Here is a 25,066-nt window from a genome sequence, read left to right on the forward strand (position 1 = left end):
GATTGTGTTCACCCTTATATTCTAAATATTGATTATTCAATCGATAGTATCTATTAAAACGATTTTATCGATATAATCAATACTAAGACTCATACGATTATAATCGACCAAGTACTCGATCTAATCGAAATCGATTAGATCGAGTACTTGGTCGATTATAATCGTAAAATTGTCGATTATACAAAATTGACGATTATATCGATTGTTATTAGTCTTCAATTTTATCGATTAAATCGATACAATCGGCATAATCGATACTATTGAAGATTTGCTTGAGATAGTATTGCTAGGCGCAAAATGCCCATTGGATGGAACACTCATCTTAGCGACCGTAAAGTGCTTAATCAAGATAGAAAATTTTACGAAGGTATATGTCAAGAAGAAGCGTAACTATTGCATCGATTAAATTGTAAAATATTAACAATCGATATAGTCGATTAGATTGATTATATCGATTACAAGATCGATTTTAATCGACATAAATGTCCGAATTTTATTATGTTATTGGATAATCGATAGTTAGATTAATTTTGTGCCCCAAAATTATAATCGACGATAAATCAATTCACCACCGATTATCTGGCAACACTAGAACGACGGACGACGTCTTGCCCTAAGCCGGTTGCATTTTTTATTTTAATGAGCACTTGACATTTATGTAGTTTTGCCAACTTGACCGGACAGAAAATTAAACATAGACCTATCCACCTACTCACTCCGTGTTTACTAACTGAGAAATTAAATGATACGATTTATACTTTTCGTTTTTAATTCATGTAAGTTCTTCTAGTTATTTTAAACTAGCTTTAACCAGCGGCTTCGCTCGCGTGAATCATACTTTTCAAAGAAGCAAGCAATGAAGCAAGCATGCAAGTGAGCATGTAAGCAAGCATGTAGATATTATAAAGTACTCTGTGGCATGTAGATGGTAGAAAAGAAATGGTGAAGAATGCGATCGAGAACGACAGCGTGTTAGTAAATACGTGCCTCTTCTCTTGTACTTGTAGTGCTGTGCTAAACAGCGCAGATAGTAACTGCAGGGCTACTACGAAAATCGATGTTCGTGTCGTGCGGTCCCACTGACACTTATACTATTTAATACGAGAGCGAGAGGGACCGCACGACACGAACTTCGAGTTTCGTAGTATAGTAACCCTGCTGTAACTATCTGTTTTTAAGAAAAAAAAAAAAAAAATTGTCACTGTCATGTCATATATTGTGTGTGTGGTATTGTATTGCCGGATTCATAGTACATTGCCGGATTTGTCTTGCTTGTCTCGTCGGTCGACTGTTTTTCGGTCTTCGGTGTGATCAACAGATTTGTATTTCAAAAATTTGTTTGCTTTCTATCGTTAATATCATGCTGAATAAAGTCTTGCTATCTACCGACGTTACTCTAGTTTGCGTTCAACATGCTTTGTCCACGGAAAAGGAAGAAATAATGGGATTATTGATTGGAGAGGTTTGCACCGGAGTAAATGTTCTTATTTGCATTCGATAGAAGATTTTTGACACTAAATTCGTATCGTTTTCAGGTCCACGACAATGGTACTCTAGTTTCAATAGTATCATCAGTTATTTTACGTCGGTTAGATAAGAAGCCCGATCGGGTAGAGATTTCAGAGGAGCAATTGGTCCAGGCTACGTTAAGAGCAGAAGAGCTGGCAGCCGAAGTGGGTCGGCCGCTGAGGGTAGTAGGGTGGTACCATTCTCACCCGCATATTACCGTCTGGCCTTCACACGTAGGTTAGTTTTAAAAAAAGTTATACATTTTTTAAATAGATGATACTGTTAAAATTGTCCTACAAGTTCTGCCCTGATAAGCCAAAAAGCGCTTTCTAAATCAGAGTAAGTTTTGAGGAAATCAACTTTTTGTAAATTTTATTTTTGCGCCTTCAAAAACAATCCTTCTTAAAGATGTTAAAACTTATTTAGAAGTATTTTGGACCATATATATTATTGACAAGCAGATTATAATAATATCTAATTTGTGTCATTTGTGCTATTTTGTGAGATGCCGCTATTCATTTAGAAAAAAAGGTGTTGTATCATAGTTACAACTAGCTAAAAGCATTATCTTAAGTTTAAGATAATGCTTTTAGCTTTGATTAGCTTATAGAACACTCCATATAAAAATATTTTTTTTAAGGATTAATGAAAATACACTAGTTGATAAAATAAATTCATTAATATTTTTTTGTACAACTTTATTAACTAAAAAATTTTGTGTTAAAAAAATTAAGCTTTTGTTTGCTTTTCTATGAAATAAAATTAATCAAAAGTTTACAGTCCTCTACATATAAACATCCAGGCAGGTAGGTACTTGTATTAAACTGAAAAGAGATTTGAATACCTATTTATCTGTCAATTATTTTTGCTTGTTTTGTTTGTGTTTTATCCTCTTGATCTTAAACTTGTTCTATATATATGACTTGCCTATCAGGGCCCAATTACGTAATAAAGTACAAGCAAGTGAATTTCAATACAAAATCGCTAATATCATTAGCTTGTAGTCTTCCTTGAGATTGTCTTTATAAATATAAACTTACCACCTTATGATTTGGAAATCAAATGCTGTTGATGGTAACTATTTTGAAGCATTTTTAGCCTATGTTATGACATATGGCTGTTTGGCTTCATTAAAACGACATATTGCTCAATCTCATAGTTATTTAAGGAAAAGTTGAGTGATGAAAAACTTTTTAGTAATTTTTTGAAATGGTTTAAGTTAGATAAGTAGTGCTAATTGGTTTATATCATCAGATGCGAAATTTTTATAGCTATTGAATGGAACAAAAAACTAAAAGGGTGTATCTCAGACATAGCTCCTTTCGGCTTAGCAGAGCAAAATTGTTCTGATAAGTCATTTAACACATTCGCGACCACATACGCTACGCGCTACGCTCGTAGCCTATAGTAGCGTTTTTCCGCTTTGTAGTGAAAACTGCCTATGAACAGAGAGACTGAACTCGCCTAGCGGGTTCTTGGTAAGGTCCGACCGAGGTCTCGGTCTCGGTTTCTACAAATCTCGGCCAAAAATCAGGCCGAGATCTTGGTCTCGGTCTCGGCCCAAAACAGCCGAGATTCTCGGCCGCGCCCGAGACTCCACGGCGGCACTCGATTTAAACATTAGCGCAAGGTTTACCGCGATTTCCGTGGTGGCACGAGCTTTCTTTGGGATTTTGATTGGTCGCCTCGCCCGGGCTCGCACGTGAGGTACTTGCAAACTCACTGATACCCGCTAACAAGAGTAACAAGTGACAGCTCGTTCATTTCTTTTCGATAACGATTGGTTGTACTGTAGTTTAATTTACGTGATAATTAAGTTTGTTTGTAGGACCCGGTGGAACGTTTAATTAAACCATAATAAAACATTTTTCTTTCATTCATAACGCGTGTTTTTTTAGATAAGTAATAAAATGATAATATAGGGAAAAAAAAATTTTTTTTGTCTCCGTCGGACCTTAGTTCTTGGCAGTGAATGTGTTAATCAAGTTATATTTGGCAACATTAATTCTTACCTTACTTTTATGTTTATACAATACAATGACTTTATTGAACACCCAAAGTTCCTAAGCAATACAGAAACAGGTACATGGATATTTTTTTTTAGACCTTGCAACACAATCAATGTACCAGAGGATGGATGCCAGTTTTGTTGGAATAATATTTGCTGCCTTCCTGACTGACCAAAGCACTAAAGCTCCATCGGTTAGTATCTCAAAGTTCAGTTCATTCCTGAATTACAACTCCAGTAATAAAAACATGTATTATTTTGTTTCCAGATACAAATAACTTGTTTCCAATCAGTCACAGATGGTTCAACCCAAAGTCGAAGGGAAATTGAAATGGAAGTTGTGAACAATAATGACTCTCTTATGATGAACAACTTTGAGGTTAGAACTCAAAACAAAATTTTAATTATAATTAAATTAAATTTTATGTTTAAACTAAATGGAACTTTTTTTAGATCTTAACTCAACTGCCGGCAATTCTCAAAGAAGAAGAAGATGAAGCATATAACAATGAAGTAGGTCAAGGTGAAACAGATGATATTATAATCAAGCAACATAATGCAGCTGTGAGGACTATTGCTATAGGACATATAGTAGAAAAGGTAATCAGACACATTTAAAAAAGGAAATGTCTATTTTCAGAAAACTACAACTCAAATTTACAACTGTTGTTGTGACTTTTCAGATGTCACGACCAATGTTAGAGGCCTTAGTTGCCAGAAATGCTCTCAATGTAGTGAGATTAAGAGCATTAAAAAAACAGCACCAGGAACTGATGGCTCGTTTGGAAAATATGTCATGTAATGTATAAAAATTAAGAATTAAAATATGCTATCATACTATTAGTAATAAATGTTTAATTTAATAAGTCACTTGTCTTTTGATATGTCCTTAATTTAAATCATTTTTATCAATCATTTCAAAACCATCTGAGGAGTCAACACTAGATACACGTTTCCTCTTTTTGTCATCTGGAACAGTGTACACCATGTTTGAAACTGCCCCTGCTATGTTGAAGAAAGCATTGTAGGCTGCCCCACCCCATGTTGCAGCTGGCTGGACTTCTTCCAATGTAGACTGGAGCTGTTTTTGTTGAACTGCAAACAAACAAATTGCATTTTCTAATGCAGTTTCTAAATGACTATGCACATGTGCTGTCTTTTTAACATATTTTTAATGGCAGATGTCATACAGAAGTTCAGTGTTTGAATCTGCAGCATTGCATTGCCATACAAGCAAGAACTGAAGATTTTTCTGTCTTAAAAAAAATGTGCAGTGTTTTGGCTTCTATTTGAAAGGGGTTTTTACTATACCTTGTATGTTATTTGATAATTAATGGTTTGATACCACAAATCACTATTCAATTTTACACAACAATTAAAGGTGCGACCAAACCGCTGCTTAAAAAACGGTGACTGCACGCACTCGCAGTGGCGCACCATATACGCACCGTTTTTATCGCATGCTCTCCACACCGCTGCATAAAATACGGAATCGCAGTGACATGCCGTAAACGTCTGGTCTTTACCGAACAAAAGTCTTGTCGTCTACGGCCAGTCACTGTGATTCCGTACCGTCACCGTTTTTTAAGCAGCGGTTTGGTCGCACCTTAACTTAATGACCCCGGCTTCAGAATTGATAAAATGTACTAAATCCACCTACCAATTTTATTATACAATTGGGGACATACTGTTTGGATGTCATGTCTGGGAATGGAATACAAACGTTATTTGTCAGACTTATCTAAAAACTACTAAGTAAAAAAGAAATAAAATAAGATTAAAGGATAAATAAGAGTTTTAATAATTCAAATTCATAATTGAGGGCATACAAAATGTAGGTAAAGAAAAAACATCTGAGGACTTCTATCTGTCTGTAAGCAATTATTATTTTTGATACATAATAACCAAATTCCTGAGTTTCTATAGAACTAAACTATTTTTAACCCTTTTCCAGACATAGAACATATAGCACCCACCAGACCTTACTAAATAAACAACATGGTACAAAATCATTTGAATTTGTTCAAAATATTATTCGTTTTTAAATTACTCCCTCATAGGTAAACAACATAAAACTATGATTTGGACCAGGCCACCACTATTTAGTGGTACCACATCTAAATTCGCGGGGCCTGGAAAAGGGTTAAGCAGTAAATGAGGTAGGTGGCACATTATATCATAGGAGTGTGTCTACTGTACCTAGAGGTATATATTCATCTTCGCTAGAGTCTGTAATTTCTACTTCTTTCTCGAATGCCTGCATTTTTTCTAAAGACATGTTGGTCACAAGTGAGCTGCTGTGATCAGAGCTGTCACTGTCATCAATGGGAATATCGTCTGGTTTCCAATAGTCTGAAAATACAATATTGTATTTAGAAAATTGCATAAAGAATACTGCCACCCTCAGAGTACTAATAATTAACATATCAAATTTAAAATTTGTTGACAGGGCAGGGGTATTAAGACCATAAGAAAAGTGAACAAAGTAGGCTCACTACGAACAAAAGTTTGGTTGGCGCCAGTACGCACCCGCCGCACGCACACACTGATAATTTAAGTAGGATTAAATTATCTATAGTCAAGGCTGCGCTGTCGCCGGTGGCGTACGTTTCTCGTCTCGTGCTCTCTTCGCGATCACATTTTACGTTCGCGTAGTCGTATTTAGATATTTTTTTGTATTAGGTATAGTCAGAGTAGATAATAAATAAATATATAGTTGTAAATTAGTACTTTTGTAGCATATAAGTGTTGTGTAGTGTAATAGCTTCGTGCAAGGACACACCTATAAACAATATTTATAATGGCAACAAATGGACCGCGAAGGTATTGTTCTGTTTTCGGCTGACTCAACAATTCGGCGAATCCAGCTTTGTCGTTCTTTGGCATACCAACACAAGGGGAATGGTAAGAAATATTAATACTTATGAATAATGTTGACTGCATTCTTTATTTACTTTAAGTAAGTACCTATACTTGGTTTGGATAGGAATAAAACTAATTGTTCAAACTTCAGCTGCCAGATTTGGTACATTCAAGGATTTTAAACATTTTTACTTATCTATCATTGTAATACAAACTAGACTAGTGTATTGAAGTACAGAAATGAAAATGTTTAGATAGTTTAATGGGGGAAATTTTTATATTTAAGACACCAATTGACGTTGTTTTGTTTAAATTTAGTTAAATACCTATCCAAACCAAATATATATTTTTCATCACACTTGCTCGTAAACAGTGTCGTAACATGCAGGCTACCTTGGTTGCAACCCCCCAAATAAAACCCTCGACCTTAATGTGCTTGTCATGAAACCCGTGGTTGGTAAATGAGTCATTGCCTGTACTAATTTTCTTGTCATGAAGCCCAAGGTCGGTAAATGAGTGTGATACTGCATGGCGTGCTGCAGCGCCTGCAGGAGCGCGGCGCGCGCACGTCGGGCGCATGGTCAGGCTGGGGGAGGGCGGCGCGGAGGCTGGCGCTGCCAAGAGCGCAATAAGCGATATCGGCAATTTTTGAAAAAATATTAGTTTTTCTTTTACAAATATTCAATTTTACTCGCAAATGTGATGAAAAACATTTTATGTCGCACGGGCGGTACTAGAATTACGAATATCGACTCATTAAATATCTAATAGACTCTCGTTCGTAATTCCTTGTTTACCGCCCTTAAGACACAATGTACTATTATTACGTAGTCACTTACGTCCGCTTGCCGCTACATTCGCCGCCCGCTAACCCGCTAAGACCGAAATCCCGGCAAGGAGGTAATCTATTTAACCTCCACGCATTTTAAGAACATTATTACTGGACGTAAGTGACTACGTAATAAAATATATATTTGGTTTGGATAGGTATTTAACTAAATTTAAACAAAACAACGTCAATTGGTGTCTTAAATATTAAAATTTCGTAAACGTCAGAACGGCGCGTCAAAAGAAAGTACTTACTATCTGCGGCGGCGGCGACTAGCGGAAGGGACGTTCTTATTTAGAAACAAGGCTTTATCGAAAGTGGCTATTCAGTGTTTATGTCTCACGCAAGATATATTGACCTATGAGAGGAGCCAAAAAAGTAATAACCTAACCAACAAAAAGTTGGAAAACCCCCGACATTGTCATTTCTAAGTACAATATCACAAAAACGGCTGAACCGATTTTGATAAAACATGTCTAAGAACCATCGCTAGAAACCCTGCTTTCAAATAAAACATATATAATAATAATAATATAGTAGCATAATCTTGTTTGTATAGCTAGACAGAGACAAGACAATTTTAAGTTAAACTTCATACTAATATTATTTGCGGGTAGGTAATTAATCTAAAGTAGACATTGACAACCCTAAGCGTCCGCGCCAGAGTAGGCAGTTAAGTCTCCTAAAGGGTCGGAGTGTACATACTTGTTCTCTTTTACTATGTTAAGACAATATTTTTTCATAAATTTACATAAGTCTGTCTGAAGAGGGGTTTGCACTACTTACCTAGACTTTGTTTTTCATCAAAAACTTGTTTTGTTTCAGACTCTATCGATAAAATCTTTATATCCACATCTGATACTTCAGGAATAAGACCTTCCAGCTCACCATCAGATTCTGAAAAATATTTCATTGGATACTAACAAAGCAAATAAAAATGACAATTTATATTATTTTTGTTACATCTAAATGGATTAACTTACCAGCATTTTGGTGTATTGTGCGAGCGAGTTTGATAATTGGCTTAGATATCTTATAAGTTAGACATGTTATCATCAGTACAATATATATCAACTTATATCCACTTAGGCATTTTCCTACAAGGAAAACAATTCCCAAAAGGATGTTCACCAACAAGAAAGCCTGAAAAAAATATAAGTACCTAAATAGAAAAAAAAAAAACTACAAAACTATATGCAGAAAGTCACCACCAGACATTACCTTAGTGTGATTTGTTTCCCGTAAATCAATGTACCCATTCCACCGCATTTTTATCCATTCTTGGAAGTGTGCTACAGCTGCACTCAGCTTGGCTCCATTGTGGTTGGCAAGTTTTTTTAAGCAAGCTGTTCTATGTTTGTGTTTCAACCATGCTTCTAGAGCATCTATGGCAACAATCACAGTCAGTAGATAGATAGTAAATTCTACAAAGTTTACATTAAAATGGAGGCATACACTGAAAATGAATAAGAATTACTGTAATAACATATTTGAGTCATTGGGGAATATAAAATTTTAAATTGTGTACTAAGTAATGCAGTGTAAAAACCACTAAATTGGAAACTATAAATGCGCTGTATTCAGTTTTATGTATATAAAGGTAGCAGGCCTACAAACAAAATCACCATGCCTTCATGATTACTGAACAACAGATGCCTTTGTAATATAAAATGTAACATGTGTGTTGATTAATTTCAAGTTTGCAATAAAAGATTTATTCATGAAGATAGGAGTTAGCCAAATGGCGAAATATAAAATAGACAAAAATTAAATTGCGCATTTAAATATGGTTAATGCGCACGTCAATCTACTATATCATACTAAATATTTTTTTTACATAATTACGGAGCACAAACTTTCGGCGACAATTTATCACGAATATTATTATTATTATTTCAATACTCACAAATAAATAATGTTTAAAATAAACACAAAGACGAGGCTCAACCACATTTTCTTCCAAAATAAAACATCTTCAAGAACTCCAACAAAAGCTGCTAAAATAAGTGAATTTTGCCGTTTTTTTTCTTCTGTACTTTTCGTAAGGGGTTTCCATTTAAAAGCCTTTTTTATAGAAGCCAACATAGAAATAGAATACTTTTAAAAATTTTATGTTTCCCAAAAACTACTATGTTCTGAAATCCGAATGATTCTTTGGTTTGTTCTGTCAAGTCAATAGGTAGGTATATGTCAATTCATTGTTTATTTTTTTAACTGTCACAGATAGCCAAAACTTGCTTGATGTCCTATTGCTTTTGTATTTGAAATACCTTACAGGGCGGCCAATTTTGAATGAAAAATCCGTCATGCATAGGTAAGATATTTGTGTGTAGTAGTCTGTGGTTAGTTATTAGAACTGTCACTTAAGGTTGTCATGTGCATGTCACTTAAGGCTCGACTTTTTTCTAGTTTATTTATTTATGTGGATTCTTAGGGCGAATTTTATTATATAAATAACAGATTAAATGTTTATTACTTTTATGCATATATTGGCAGTACAAATAATATATACAACAAAATGACGACAAATATTTAGAGAAAAGTTCAAACAAAGAAGGTTCTCGCCCTTACAAGTGTCGTGATTATGCTAATAAATTTCCATAAATTTAAGTAATTTCCAAAGAGATGGCAGATTTTGTGACATAGATTTAATATCGGGAAAAACCAGGGTTAAGGTACGGTGCAATGTAATGTTTATTCTTATTACAGTTAACTGCTGCAGATGTTAAATATGTAGTGTTAATTGTTTAATTATTTCGAAGTAATGCTCAACCGTAACGACCATGACTATAACATAGCGGTTTATAATTATACAGTTATTTTAAAACAGTAAAACTCAATTCTACTGTAACAAACATGGAATGAAAAAACTAAAACTATACAAACTTTTATATTTTCTCTTTTTGCAGGCTCACCGTGTGGTACTAGCCGCCAGTTGTGCTTACTTTGATGCAATGTTTAGTGTCGGCTTGGAGGAGAGTCAGAAAAGACATGTGTCCCTTCCTAGTGTGCCTCCAGAAATTCTTCCAATGATTATTGACTTTATTTACTCAGGTAGAGTACTTTTTAAAGCTTGTAGTGCAAAATAATGAGTTTTTCTTCACTTTGTAAATTAGTAAAAAAAAAGTCAACATTAAATTGTAGTCAACTGGTTAGATAATTTCCCCAAAATTGTTATTTCCTAGTAGCAAAATTTCCATTCACGTTTTTTTCCAAATGCTTTTTTTCCCAATATTCTTTTTTACTGAATCTTATTTTCACAGTAGTGTTTTTTCCCAATCAGTGTCAAAACAGACACAGTGTCTATGGCGCTCTGTTCATGCGGAGCTCCTACTTTTGTGTAGTTTTGGCCCTTCAGGCCTATGCAAACTTAGCATAACCTAAACATACCAATGTTTCTGTGTAAATTTTGCTACTAGGAAATAACGATTTTGGGAAATTATTCCAACCCATTTAGAGTGGGAACAAAAGACCATGAAGTGGTATGATTAGCCAACTTTAAATTAAACTTTCAAATATTAGAAATATTTTATAAACAGCATAATAATTATTCTTACAGGTGAAGTAGTTATAGATAAATCAACAGTGCAGCACTTGTTAATAGCAGCTGATATGCTGCAGCTACGAGAGCTTGTCACAGGCTGTGGTGAATATTTAAGGAAAGAGCTTCATCCATCAAATGCCTTAGGGATCTTCAGGTAAACAATGTAATTGTTTTTTTTCAGCTTTAAAGTTTTTTATACCTAAACAAGCCACAGGCATGCATGGGATCAATTGGATACCCTGCTGCTTGGTGCAGCGGCGCTAACTAGCGCTGCCTACCTGGAACTAACCCCATGCATGCCTATGCCTTAATGGTGATAAAAGAAACTATTAATGATAGTAAATATTTATAATGTATGATATTTAATGGTATTGCACAACCAAAATGCAAATAATATGTGGCTCAACTATCCCTGTTTGTGACATGTCTAGGAAATAAAATTAAATGAGCCTTTGGAATGGTAGCATAGGTGCGTGGAGAGATAGCCATGTCTCATGAAATAAAAAGTTTACTTACACACATGAACACTGAATTGAAATTTAATTTTAACCTAAAATAATTAATGCACTTGAATTTGTTACAGATTTGCTGAAGCTCACAATTGTTCGGAGCTAGCAGAGGAAGCGTTAGAACATGCACAAGCAAACTGGAATGTAGTAGCCAATGGAGATGAGTTACTGGACTTGCCTCTCCCACAGTTGGTCACTCTGTTGTCATCAGAACAGTTAAAGGTTGAAAGTGAAGCACAGGTAGCTAAGTGATTTATTTTAATTTCATAACCTATATTTTAATTGAACTTGTGCAGTAATTTTTCTTTTAACTAGGGCTTTATGACGATGTTCAAAACAAGTGAAAAAAATGTTGTCCAACTTCTTGATTTTCTGTATTAAAAACTTGCATCATTAGATTTCAAAATTAACTATTTTTTTTTTAATTTATTTTAGTTCATTATTTTAACTCATGATCATGATGCTCGTTATGAGCACAGAAAACATTGTTTGTTTGTTTAATAAGACATGAATCTTCACTTAAGCATCACATACATGCCTGCATAATTCCTTTCATCAGATAGTTTCCTCAGAATGTGTGGTTCTCACAATCACATTAACCAACTTGACAGAAAGAAATCATGAATGCAATTGTGATGTGAATGTTTTTGTTACGTTGATGAACCCCCAATTTAGTCACTTCAAAGTTCAATATCTCAAAAACGGCTGAACTGATTTTGATAAAATATGTCTAAGAACTAAAGATGGGCCGAACATGGGTTTCATCGAATACGAATATTCGGCCGAATGTTCGATAAAACTTTTACAGAACCGAGTATTCGGCCAATTATTCGGCATAATCGATTCCTAGTAGAAGTAGGTAGAGTAGTTGTAGGTAATTTAATCATGCAGCTCTTGATTAAAAATAAACTTGCTTAATTTCCCACAAGAAAGACCTGATTGATTATATTAACATATTATTTTAGTATTAGTATTAAGGTATTAGTATCACTGTAGTTTAATCTCAAAACAGCTACAATGTAGGTACTCATATTTTATTTTTAATTTATAACCATGTTTTTTATCTGCTGTTATTGGAAATAAAGCTCCAGTGTCAAGAAAAACAAAGTCTCACTGTACCTCATACCTCATAAAAATAACACATTTAAGACAAGTCATACATAACTCAATACAGTAAAAAGTTTGAGTACCACTTTGCCGAACATTTGGTGATGTAGCTGAATATTCGGCCGAATACGAATATTCGGTAAACCTGTCGATATGCCGAATACCGAATGTAAAACGAATATCATCCACCAATCGCTAGAACCATCGCTAGAAAACCTGCTTTCAAATAGAAAAAACAGCATTCAAATCGATCCACCCGCTTAAGAGCTACAGTGCCACAGACAGACACACATAGCGGTCAAACTTATAACTCCTCTCTTTTTGCGTCGAGGGTTAATAAAATAAAAACATTTATAAATATTGATTATTATTTTATAATTTAAATATATATTCTTTGTATCTTAAAGGTATTGTACCCAGCATTACGATGGTTGGAACACGATCCCGCGTGTCGCAGGCGCCATTGTTTTGAAGTACTCAGTCAGATCAGACTTCCTCTTATAGCACCTCAAGTGCTTGATGAGGCACTTAAAAATGTGCAAGACCCATCAATAGCAGTGGCCTTGAAGACTATCAGTGTGGATATGGTGAGTCAGCATATAATATATTATTTTTAACTATAATTTTTAATGTGGAATATTGTTTTGGGTTTTACATCAGTCCCACACAACACAATGTTCAAACATATCCATCATTAATACAGGTAAGCAATATTATAATGTAAGTGGCGGGGAATTTGTAGATGGCCACAACAAAAAGTATAAACACATAGTGACAGTTAAAAAACAGCTTTATTTTTATTATAGTACTAGCTGTCACCCGCGCTTCGCCCCCATTGTATTTTTCAAAATTTTCTTCCATAAACACCTTCTCCTGACAATAACGAACACAACTAAAAAATAATTAGCGAAATTGGTCCAGCCGTTTCCGAGTTTTGCGCTTAGCAACGCATTTTACGATTCATTTTTATTTATAAAAAAAATAGTTACTAATAGAATTAATTTATAACTTTTTCAACCATCCAAAATATTAATTAAGACTTTAAGATGTAAATATTTTCAGATTTTTAGCAAACTTATGAACACAGAGTTCTCTTTCAAATTACACCATTTAGCTTAGCACATCTGGTAACTTTTTTCACATATGTACTTATGTAAGCTTCACCTGTAACTATGTTCTTTGAATTTGATTTTCACCCACTTCCTATTGTGGTATTGACGGGGATTAGCAATTATGAGTAGTTCTGATGTCAATACAATAATATGGTATGCTCAGCGTCATACATAAATAGATATACTTACCAAGACGTCAAAAATATCTATACAACTTTATGCCACTAAACATAAGGTCGATGTATACATATTTTGACGCTATGCTGAATATATATTTTTGCATTCAACTGTACTCTCAAGCTGATCCGATGAAGGAGCCGGAAGCTAGGCACTGGAACTCCAAGATAGAACAATGCATCCTAGCCTATTATAATGTTAAAATAGTCCTTTACAACATAAAATCCAAGTCTGATGACGAAGCCAACAAAGCAGGTTTATCATTAGTGTGTTTTTTAGTTTTTTAAACTATTATATTATTTTAACGATTAAGAAGAAGTCCAGCTTCTTGAAGAACTGGCCCTTATATGCAGTAGACAGAAAGCAGTAGAAGTATCAGGAGGCCTTTGCTCAGCAGTGGGACAGAATTCTTCTTCTTCGTCGTTTCACTCTTGACAGAGTGGTTGTGGTCATCATTTTCTAGGTGCTGGTAGCAAGCTTAACAATACGCCTCCATTCCTCCCTGACAGCCGCCTTCCTTATGCTTGCGTGTAGTGGTCCTCTATTGCTGCTTTGACCTGGTCTGTCCATCTCATAGGCGATCTACCTCGTGGCCTAGTGCCTTCGACTTTCCCCTGGATCACAAGTCGCTCCATATGGGACAGAATAGACTAACGATAATAAAAAAAATATATTGTTTAGAAAACTGGTCGCGGCGCGCTAGTGGGCGCTAGCGGCCGAGCCCCGTGCGCGCGCGCGCCGCTTCCTGCTGGTGGCGGGGGCTCGTGCCACGACTCGACCGCGCACCCGCCGCTCTCTACAGACAACATACTCTCTTCCGTGCTCAGATTTGATCTGCACAAGAGGTGAGGCCTTGTGATGGATTCTGTGCGAACCAGATATTTCTATACCTGTGACTAATAGAGTTCACCACCAAGATTTTTATAAAGGTTTGGTTTGATTTTATATATTAATACAATTATTAAAATTATTAAAATTATTCGGAATAATATCCATATAATAACCAGCGGTTTAGCTTAATCTGGCGACCCAGTGTTAATGTATTTGTAGCCCGCGACACTAAACTACCGCCAAAATTGACGTCGGTTAAAAAGTAAGTAAGTAAAATATTAAAAAATAACAACAATATTTTTTTGAGGCTTTTATCGAGAGAAACTGTGACCCATAACAATACCATCCGCGACCCAAATTTGGGTTGCGCCCCGAGGTTAAGAAACGCTAATTCAAACGATGATATGTAGAAATCAAAATTAATAATATATATATATGTATGTTCAAATTATGTTTTCATAAACTTATAGTTTAAATATTTGAATCTAGAATTTATGTGTAGCATAATTTTTTGTAAGTGCTCATGCCTACAACATTTAATGCAAATAATAGTTATTGTGCAACGAGAGAGCAAAGTTGTTTTTTGCTGCCAGTTTTGATTTTGAATCCCGGGTAAGCAAAGGATTCTAGGGTAGAATCCTGAGAGCAACGAGGGACTTAACCTCACTCACTCACCTCAGCAGGCAGCGAGAACAAATTTAAATTTAAATCTGTTAAAAAAATATACCTCGTTGAGTTTCTTGCCGGATTCTTCTCAACAGAGGTTTTTCCGATTTTTTTTGACATTCATAAGTGCTTGTTTTAGCCTAAATTGAATAAAGATATTTTGACTTTGACTTTGACTTTGACTTTGAAAGGTTAGAATAACCACAAACCTAAACCACATATAACTATTTACAAAACAAATACAAAAAAATAATCCGATTATTAAGAACAAATATAATAATCACATTTAAAACCTTAACTAAAAAGAATATACGTCCAGTCGCCATTAATTAAAAGTCACCAGAAAGTTAAGAATGGCAGACAATGATCAAGTCTCCGGTAAGCAGAAAGGTTGGTTGTCTAATGTCGATGTTATATACGCATGACAGGCTATGAAGTACTCCAGGCGACTTAAGATGTTGAAAGGTAAAAATGATTTACTATTACTAAATAAAATGCTTTCTTTTAAATAAAACGTTTGATTATTTGGTGTAGGTAGGTATTGCCCACTGATTGAGGCCATAAATTGTGTTAAATTTTTACCTATGAGTATATATGTTTAATACATTTAAATTCAAAAAGGCTATATTCAATTGATTTTAATATCCCTTTGCCTTTTTAAAGCGCGGTTTTTAGTGTGAAAAATATAATTGATAATACGGAACTTTCAGAATATTTATTTTTTAGCTATTCGACCGTCCGAGATACAGCGCGAAATAAACTTTTTTTTAATTTTAACAAAATAGTGGACAACCCTAAAGCTCATTAGAGCGTAGGTATTTATCTCAAAAAATATGCCTATGGAACTGCTTTAGCTTATACATACTGAGCTTTGGCACTATATTATATTATATTTGAAAGCCTGTAGAGGTGACCCACTGCTAGGCAAAGGCCTCCCCCATGTCCTCCACTCTACCCGTTCTTCGGCGATCTCTGGCCTCTGACTGCCCTCTGAGCTTTGGCACTATACGGAAAAAAAAATCAAGAGCAGCGGCTTCTTTGCAACGAGGTTGCATACTTTAACAAATTTTAACATTTTGGAAATATTTCACTGTCATGTAATTATTATAAATTTTAATTTCGCTATTACAATTAATTTATTATCGACAATTTGAAAACTATTAATCTAATTTAAGATTGTAATCAGCACAGTATTTTTAATAATAGTTGGTGTTGTGCTGTGTGTTGTAATATACTACTTGCATAGAAAAAACTTCTTTCGTTCATTTACGTTCGTTGTGTTTAAATAATTTGTATTTGTATTTTATAGTGAAAATCGAACTTAGTATCGATTTGATTTTATCTCTCGCTTTTTTCGTAACGAAGTGAAAGTGACAGATCAAAATGAAGTTCAAATATTTGGAATTCAGTGAGTAGTAGACTCATCTAACCACTTTCCTCGGCATTTAAAAAAAAAAAAGTTTGTCTCACGGAGTGCGCAAAATGCGATTTGGCTCACTAATTTCTGACCTGCCTGTTTGAGGTGCTGAGGTGAAAAATATATTTCTATTTCGCTCTTTAAACATGTTGTCTGTATATTCTGTGAGATTTTTCTTTGGTATGAAGATGACGAGGGTCCCACCTAGTGGTGGACTGACAACATCGTGAGAGTTGTGGACAACCGGTGTATGCAAGTGGCGTGTTGTCGTTTGTCGTTTATTGTGGCGTTCTAAAGGGGAGGCTTTTGTACGGCAGTGAACGTCTTCCGGCTGATTATGATAAGAATGAGGTTGTGAATGTATTGTTGCAGGGAGTGGGAGGAGCAAGCGGCGATGGGCATCGCTCGCATCCAGCCGGGCGTGGCCGCGCTACGCGGGCGCGTGTACGCGGTCGGCGGCGAGCAGGGCAGCCAGATCCTGGCCAACGGGGAGGTGTACGACCCACAGGTAACGCCACCACAGATTACCGAGAAGCGAACTTTTAGAACTGCGTATACAGAGTGATAACGACGTCGGCGGGGAAATATTTTGTCGTATGAAGTGTTGGCGCACTCGTATCCCATGCATAGTAGTCATTATCTCTTGTATATTTATAGATTCGGGGATCCCGGAAACGGCTTGAACGAGTTCGATGAAATTGGGTATAGTAGGGGCTTTCGGTTCTTAGTAGGTAGCTAAATGCTTTCATTGCCTCCTTTGTTTCTGTGTCAGAGGGCAACCGTAAAGCTGACGCTCGAGCACAGGCAAAGGTTATCGGACCCGCACCCCCATATTTATTTACTGTTCTTATATCTCCGTTTCCAGACTGACAAGTGGTCAAACATAGCTCCGATGAAGGAAGCGCGCAGCGAGTTCGGTCTGACGGGTGTGAACGGGCATCTGTTCGCGTTCGGCGGCTGGGTGGGGTCTGACATGGGCGCTTCGGTCGAGGAGTACGACCCGCTCGCCGACCAATGGGCGCTTATCGGACGGATGCCCGAGCCGAGGTCGGAATGGGCGTCGTTAATTTTGAAGGTAATGTGGACTTTAGTTAACAATTTTGCATTACGAATTATTTTGCGATTTGTAACTTGAGATGGGGCAACTCTTGATATCGAAAATGTTTTGAGTTATGCTGAATTGCACTTTCAGATTTTGAGAAATTGATATATACAGTCAACTACTAGTAAGTACAAAGTGATCGATACGGCCAAAATTACAAAATATGTATACACGATTTTATTGACTTAACATTAAGGTTACGTCGGTTTACGCATTTTTGTTTCTTTGGCCATATCGATCTTGGAGTTGACTGTACTAGCTAACTGGAAAATTAAAACCCTCCAGCCTCTCCTCCACGTAGTCGCAGCCGGCCTTTTAACCGTTGAGAGTCCGGCACTCTCTGGGCCCTCCCTTCCTAGTCTTCCATAACGGCCATGGTAAATGAGTCATCGCCCGTACTGATACTGATACTGCTGCGCACCTCGGGCACATGCTGCGGGAGGGGAGGCGGCGGGGAGCTGGCACTGCCAAGAGCGCAGTCAGCTGCATCGGCAATTTATGAAAAAGACTAGTTTTTCTTTTACAAATATACAATTTTACTCGCAAACGTGATGAAAACATTGTATGTTGCACGGGTGGGTACTAAAATTACGAAAATTGATTCATTAAAGCCCTCAAAACCTCACAATGTACTATTGTGTCTTAAGGGCGGTAAATAAGGAATTACGAACGAGAGTCTATTAGAAGCCCGAAGTCGAAGACTGAGGGCTTTAATGAGTCGATGTTCGTAATTCTAGTACCGCCCGTGCGACATATAATGTTTTTCATTACATTTGCGAGTAAAATTGTATATTTGAAAAAGAAAAACTAATATTTTATCAAAAATTGCCAATACCGCTGGCTGCGCTCTTGGCAATCCGCAGCATGTGCATGGCGTGCGTGTGCAGCGCGCGCACGGAGCAGCAGCACGCCATGCAGTAACAAACTCATTTACCGACCTTGGACTTCATGACATGAAAATTAGTACGGGCAATGACTCATTTACCGACCACGGGTTTCATGACAAAGACATTAAGGTCGAGGGTTTTATTTGGGGGGTTGCAAGCAAGGTAGCCTGCATGTTACGACACTGTTTACGAGCAAGTGTGATGAAATGTACTATTACGGTGTTATGGTCGCAGGTTTAATATACGTGGTGGGGGGTTGCACGCACAGCTGGCGGCACACGCGCGACCTCCTCTGCTTCAACCCGGCCACGCGCGGCTGGCGCGCGCTGGCCCCCATGCGTCGCGAGGCGCTCGCAGGTACGCTCAAGTATTACAGCCTTATTCATAAAAAATCCTTATTTGAGGTTATCGGTCTGTTACTTAGCAGACTGATTAAGCTTGTTAGACGGTTGTCAAGAAGTATGATTCATAAACGCTTGCTAGCAGTCTGCTAGTTGTTGGAGCTGCTGATAGACGGATTAGACGCGTTATGTGGCCACCTTACAAATCAAAGACAAAAAAGGGCCTAATCGATAATTTAAAAAAAAAAATTGACAGCAGTGACAGCAAATTACCAGGAAAAAAAAAAAAAAGCGAGATGTTTGTTTCCCGCCATTTCGATCCGCATGTTTATGTTGTGCAAAAAGCCATAATTATGTTAATCATCCTTATTTTTTTTATATTTATTGTTAATTTATTGTTGCTAATTTAGAGGATTTTAAATACAAATTCCTGAAAATAAATTTTCCTGTTTTTTAATCTGCGTAGCCCTGCCTTCACTATAAATATCTTCGGTACCTATGGTTTTTGCTCTAGTCAAAGTCAGCTGTTCAAACTTGTGGCGGCCAATTTTGTGACTTAGCAGAGAGATAAAGGAGGTCTACGGTCCTCTAATTTAGCAGAGCCTTGATCGACTGATTAGCGCTAACAGACGTTTATGAATCATGTTTTTTAGCATCGGGCCTTCAAGGAGCCTTCAAGAGGCTCTAACTTTTTATGAATAAGGCTGTTAATCTTTAAGCTTGACAAGTCCGTACGTGACACTCGGTAGAACACTGTAACAGTAAAAAAAAATATAAAGGCAGCTGAAGCTCCCTGCGACAGGGTTCTGCCGAGTGTCGCATACGAACTTGTCGAGGTATAATATCTGTAAATACTATACCTATGTCGATGTCGATACTCAGGTATATCAAAAGATTGAAAATATCGATAATAAGCGTCTGAAAACCCGTTTCAAAAGTTGATAGAATCAAATAAAAAAGTAGTCATCATCATCCCAACCTATATACGTCCCACTGCAGGGCACGGGTCTCCTCTCGTAATGCTTGGGCAGTAGTTCCCACGCAGGCCAGTGCGGATTGGGAACTTCACACACACCGTTGAATTGCTTCGCAGGTTTGTGTGCAGGTTTCCTCACGATGTTTTCCTTCACCGTAAAGCTCGTGGTAAATTTCAAATGTAATTCCGCACATGGATTTCGAAAAACTCAGAGGTGCCCACGGGTTTGAACCCACGATCCTCTGCTTGAGAGGCCATAGGTCAAACCACTCGGCCACAACGGCTCTTCATCAAAAAAGTAGTAAATGAGGAATATTTTTCTATATCTGTATTTATTTCAAGTTGCTATGACTATTGAGGAAAAGCTAAGAACTTGGGAGGAATACATAAAGACCATGTTCCATGACACACGTAGCCAACAACAGTTGAATAGCTCAGATGACAACGAATTGGACATTACGAAGGAGAAGTCATGCATGCAATAAAATCTGCCAAAACAGGGAAAGCCGTTGGACCTGACGAGATTCCTAGTGAGATCTTGAAGCTGTTGATGGAAGAAAATATCCCGATAATAGTTCACTTATTAAATGTGATTTATAGAAGTGGCTTTATACCTAGGGACTGTATTCGACTTCGTAACTCTTCCAAAAACCAGCAACGCCCAGAAGAACCTTAACTCTTGATTATCTTTTAAACAGTAAGAGTTAGGCCACTAGTGTTTTTAAAGAAAATACTTCATTTGTAGATTGTGACCTTAAATTTAACGGATATCAAAAATAACACGGTGTATAATGTTGATTCATAAAAGCTGGCGAGGATTTTGTATGAAACTGCCATATTTTCCATAGACATGTTACGCCAGCTCTTGTTAATTTACCTATACTTCATTTACCTTTGTATTTATGTATAATCACAATGCGCGAGATTCCGGGGTGAGTTGATAGTTAAAACGATTTTAGTCTGCACGTACTATTTATAGGTGGTCATTCACGATGACGCGTGCCGTGGTTCTTATTACAATGTTATTAATGGCTAATTTTACAAAATCACGCGTCTTCGTGGATAGCACTAGGTATATTTCCTAAAAGCATTCATAAATTTACCTAAATAAAAACTTTTTTTGATGACTTAAGAAGTAGGTAAACGTATTCAAAAGAGGTGTAATCGTTTCACCCAGAATATGGGTGCTACGTCAAGGCTACGTCAGAATACGGACGTCATTGAGGAAGGCATGGGGGGACCGCTGTAAGCGCTTATGTCACGCACGAGCGATAAAGAAAGCAATATCCCAAACGAATACCTAACGCGGCCGCGCGGACGGCAGGGAAACTTCTCTTAACTTCGACAGACAACTCAGGCATCAACAAAAACTACACGGTATAGCTTTTAAGGTAAACTAAAAAAAAACTTCACAAATTAAGAAAGTTTACACTGTTTTACTGCGCGTAATGAATAACAAAATTTAACTTCATTTTTTATTTACAATAAAAGTTATATTAGGTACAATAAAATTAAATAAGCTAAAACTATAATAAATCTAAAAATGGTCCCTGCGGCATGGTACCTAAGATGCTGGCTCGATCTGTTCAATATTCCCCTATACTTAGAAATGTAGAATGTATAATGTACATGTATGTATGACTCTTTATTGTACATTAAAACATAATAAAAAATAAACAAATTACAGTGAGGAACAGGGTACAAAGGCGAACTTATGAAGGGATCTCTTCTTAATAGAACAAAGAGAAAGAGAGAAGAGTGGTACTTAACGGAAATAAAAAATAACACATTGTTTTTCGGTATTATAGTCGATATTATACAACGTTGAATATATCGATTGCATCGGTTGCAGGCCGCCGCCGCCGTGCTCGGTCGCCACCTGTACGTCATCGGCGGCAACGCACCGCGCCGCACGGTGCTCACCTCCGTCGAACGGTACAGCTTCGATGATGTGAGTACTGCACGCGTACTGACTGTACTTGCATTGTGTTTTAATGCCTGTTCCAGAGTTGTAAACCAGCGTCCCAACAGAGGTGACCTGGCTGGAACTTGGTCTACAACTACGGATTGCTTTTCAGACGGTTTACATCCACGCGCAACACGCTAGCGCTAACACGTCACTTTGATTTGAACAAACAAATCATCACTACTTTGAAAAATCTCGTATCTAAAGCCGAGTTTAGACGTGCAAGAAAAATCGGCGCAAAAAAAATTGCGGCGCTCGATTGAGCACTACAAACTCGTGGCTTTACGGCCTCGCAATGTAATGCAACTTGCACGATTTATCTTTCAAGTCTAAACTCGGCTTAAAATCATTGTCAACAAAATTAAACCTTAATATAATGTAAATATGTATTTTGAGGTAAGTACGAGTTTTTTTTAAAGTAGTGACGAAATATTGTAAGTTAAATGAAATCTTGTTCAAAACTGATTTGCAAAAGATCAAGTAGGTAATTTTATACGTATCTACGTAATAAGTAAACTTTAATTTCTCTCCTATATTCATTATTTTTACAATTTTATGAAAGTTCAATCTTAATGATTATTATTAATGAAAATTTGTACTTTAAAATTGAATATTTTGCAAACAAATCACTGAATCGAAAAAGTCTTAGCAACCCTAATGGTTTTAAAGACCTATCCGACGATACCCCACACCATAGGGTTGGATGAGAAAAAAAATCACCCCCACTTTACGTCTATGGCAGGTATTTTTTTTTTGTAATAAAAATTGTGCCATTTTGTCAGCATGGTTTACATATATATCCGTGCAAAATTACAACTTTCTAGCATTGATAGTTCCTGAGCAAAGCCGCGGACGGACAGACAGACATGGCGAAATTGGCTGTCAGCGCGGTTCATTCGCAGGAAATTCAGCGGACTTCGTATGTTTTATAATTAAATAATAAGAAGCTCGACTAGTGTGAATATTTTTGAAACTTTTTATTATAATGGGCTTTTACCGACGGTTAAATGTGATGCCGTCTCCGTCTATTCGAACAAAACAAAAAGAGACGGCATCACACCTAAACGCCAGTTAACACTAATCAATGGATGGTGAAACAGCCCCTAAACCTTGTAAACAGTGTTAAATACTTAGTATGATTTTTTTAGTGTAAAAAACAATAGGTAAACACAGTGATTATACGGTGTCGATTTGGCGCGCGCTTTATCAAAGTTGGCTTCATTGAGGTTTGTGGTTCGTAAATTGCTTTATTAATTTTGCACAAAAACGAATAAACCACACAATCAGACAGTCGCTATATTAAATTATCGAAGCTTTTATAAAACATCATTAAAATCGCAAACTTAAAAGGTTTCAAACGACATAGCTACCCGTTGCTAGGCAACTCGGTCAGTTGCCTTAGCAATGGCTAATAACACCTAGCAACCAAAAAACGCTGAAAAAAAACACGTTTCTTGTATGACGACCCCCTTTAATTTGTAACTTTATTTTATTTTTAGTATTTGTTGTTATAGCGGCCACAGTAATACACAATCTGTGAAAATTTCAAGTGTCTAACTTTTACGGCTTAAGAGATAGAGCCCTGTGACAGACGGCCAGACAGACAGACAGCGGAGTTTCAGTAATAGGGTCCCGTTGGCACCCTTTGGGTACGGAACCCTAAAAAGTATCCCTGAAACGTCTAATTATGACAACTGTCAGAATTCCATGAAATCAAGTGAAGGGTTATCGTGTTCATGTGACAATGATATTTATGTTATGAATAAATCTTGTAGGACTCGTGGGAAGAGGTGTGCAGCCTGTCGGAGGCGCGCGCGGGGTGCGCGGCGGGCGCGGCGGAGGGAGTTCTTGTGGCGGCCGGCGCGACACAGCGAGAGCGCCGGCCAGCGCGCCTTCTACGCGCGCGGACCACCCTCGCCAGCGTCGAGCTGTACGACCCGCGCGCCGACCGCTGGCGCGCCGGCCCGCGCTGCCGCACTCGCGCGCCGAGGGAGGCGCCGCGCTGCTGTGACAGCGAGAGCGCCGGCCAGCGCGCCTTTACCGCGCGCGGACCACCCTCGCCAGCGTCGAGCTGTACGACCCGCGCGCCGACCGCTGGCGCGCCGGGCCCGCGCTGCCGCACTCGCGCGCCGAGGAGGCGCCGCGCTGCTGTGACAGCGAGAGCGCCGGCCAGCGCGCCTTCTACCGCGCGCGGACCACCCTCGCCAGCGTCGAGCTGTACGACCCGCGCGCCGACCGCTGGCGCGCCGGCCCGCGCTGCCGCACTCGCGCGCCGAGGGAGGCGCCGCGCTGCTGTGACAGCGAGAGCGCTTCTACCGCGCGCGGACCACCCTCGCCAGCGTCGAGCTGTACGACCCGCGCGCCGACCGCTGGCGCGCCGGGCCCGCGCTGCCGCACTCGCGCGCCGAGGGAGGCGCCGCGCTGCTGTGACAGCGAGAGGCCGGCCCAGCGCGCCTTCTACCGCGCGCGGACCACCCTCGCCAGCGTCGAGCTGTACGACCCGCGCGCCGACCGCTGGCGCGCCGGGCCCGCGCTGCCTCACTCGCGCGCCGAGGGAGCGCCGCGCTGCTGTGACAGCGAGAGCGCCGGCCAGCGCGCCTTCTACCGCGCGCGGACCACCCTCGCCAGCGTCGAGCTGTACGACCCGCGCGCCGACCGCTGCGCGCCGGGCCCGCGCTGCCGCACTCGCGCGCCGAGGGAGGCGCCGCGCTGCTGTGACAGCGAGAGCGGCGGCCAGCGCGCCTTCTACCGCGCGCGGACCACCCTCGCCAGCGTCGAGCTGTACGACCCGCGCGCCGACCGCTGGCGCGCCGGGCCCGCGCTGCCGCACTCGCGCGCCGAGGGAGGCGCCGCGCTGCTGTGACAGCGAGAGCGCCGGCCAGCGCGCCTTCTACCGCGCGCGACCACCCTCGCCAGCGTCGAGCTGTACGACCCGCGCGCCGACCGCTGGCGCGCCGGGCCCGCGCTGCCTCACTCGCGCGCCGAGGGAGGCGCCGCGCTGCTGTGACAGCGAGAGCGCCGGCCAGCGCGCCTTCTACCGCGCGCGGACCACCCTCGCCAGCGTCGAGCTGTACGACCCGCGCGCCGACCGCTGGCGCGCCGGGCCCGCGCTGCCTCACTCGCGTGCCGAGGAGGCGCCGCGCTGCTGTGACAGCGAGAGCGCCGGCCAGCGCGCTTCTACGCGCGCGGACCACCCTCGCCAGCGTCGAGCTGTACGACCCCG

At 39.2% G+C, this 25,066-nt stretch overlaps 2 protein-coding genes and 1 pseudogene across 2 annotated transcripts; 2 read left to right on the forward strand and 1 right to left on the reverse strand.

Annotated features, from left to right (window-relative positions):
* Positions 1 to 1,212: 1,212 nt before the first annotated feature.
* On the forward strand, positions 1,213 to 4,387 carry LOC141428144 (lys-63-specific deubiquitinase BRCC36-like). The gene is made up of 6 exons (XM_074087917.1): positions 1,213 to 1,462; positions 1,536 to 1,746; positions 3,614 to 3,711; positions 3,786 to 3,896; positions 3,971 to 4,117; positions 4,201 to 4,387. The coding sequence occupies exons 1-6, from the start codon at positions 1,361 to 1,363 to the stop codon at positions 4,324 to 4,326; spliced, it is 795 nt and encodes a 264-aa protein (XP_073944018.1). The 5' UTR covers positions 1,213 to 1,360; the 3' UTR covers positions 4,327 to 4,387.
* Positions 4,345 to 9,397, reverse strand: LOC141428143 (uncharacterized). Its single transcript, XM_074087916.1, has 6 exons — positions 9,115 to 9,397; positions 8,430 to 8,664; positions 8,192 to 8,351; positions 7,995 to 8,105; positions 5,717 to 5,869; positions 4,345 to 4,612 (listed from the first exon to the last, which is right to left on the reverse strand). Exons 1-6 carry the CDS (start codon positions 9,291 to 9,293, stop codon positions 4,407 to 4,409), a joined length of 1,044 nt encoding a protein of 347 aa, XP_073944017.1. The 5' UTR covers positions 9,294 to 9,397; the 3' UTR covers positions 4,345 to 4,406.
* A 103-nt stretch (positions 9,398 to 9,500) lies between these two features.
* Positions 9,501 to 24,706, forward strand: LOC141427729 (actin-binding protein IPP-like; annotated as a pseudogene).
* The last annotated feature ends 360 nt before the right edge of the window (positions 24,707 to 25,066 follow it).

Source organism: Choristoneura fumiferana, chromosome 5 (assembly GCF_025370935.1).
Source record: "Choristoneura fumiferana chromosome 5, NRCan_CFum_1, whole genome shotgun sequence".
Taxonomy (NCBI): Eukaryota; Metazoa; Arthropoda; class Insecta; order Lepidoptera; family Tortricidae; genus Choristoneura; species Choristoneura fumiferana.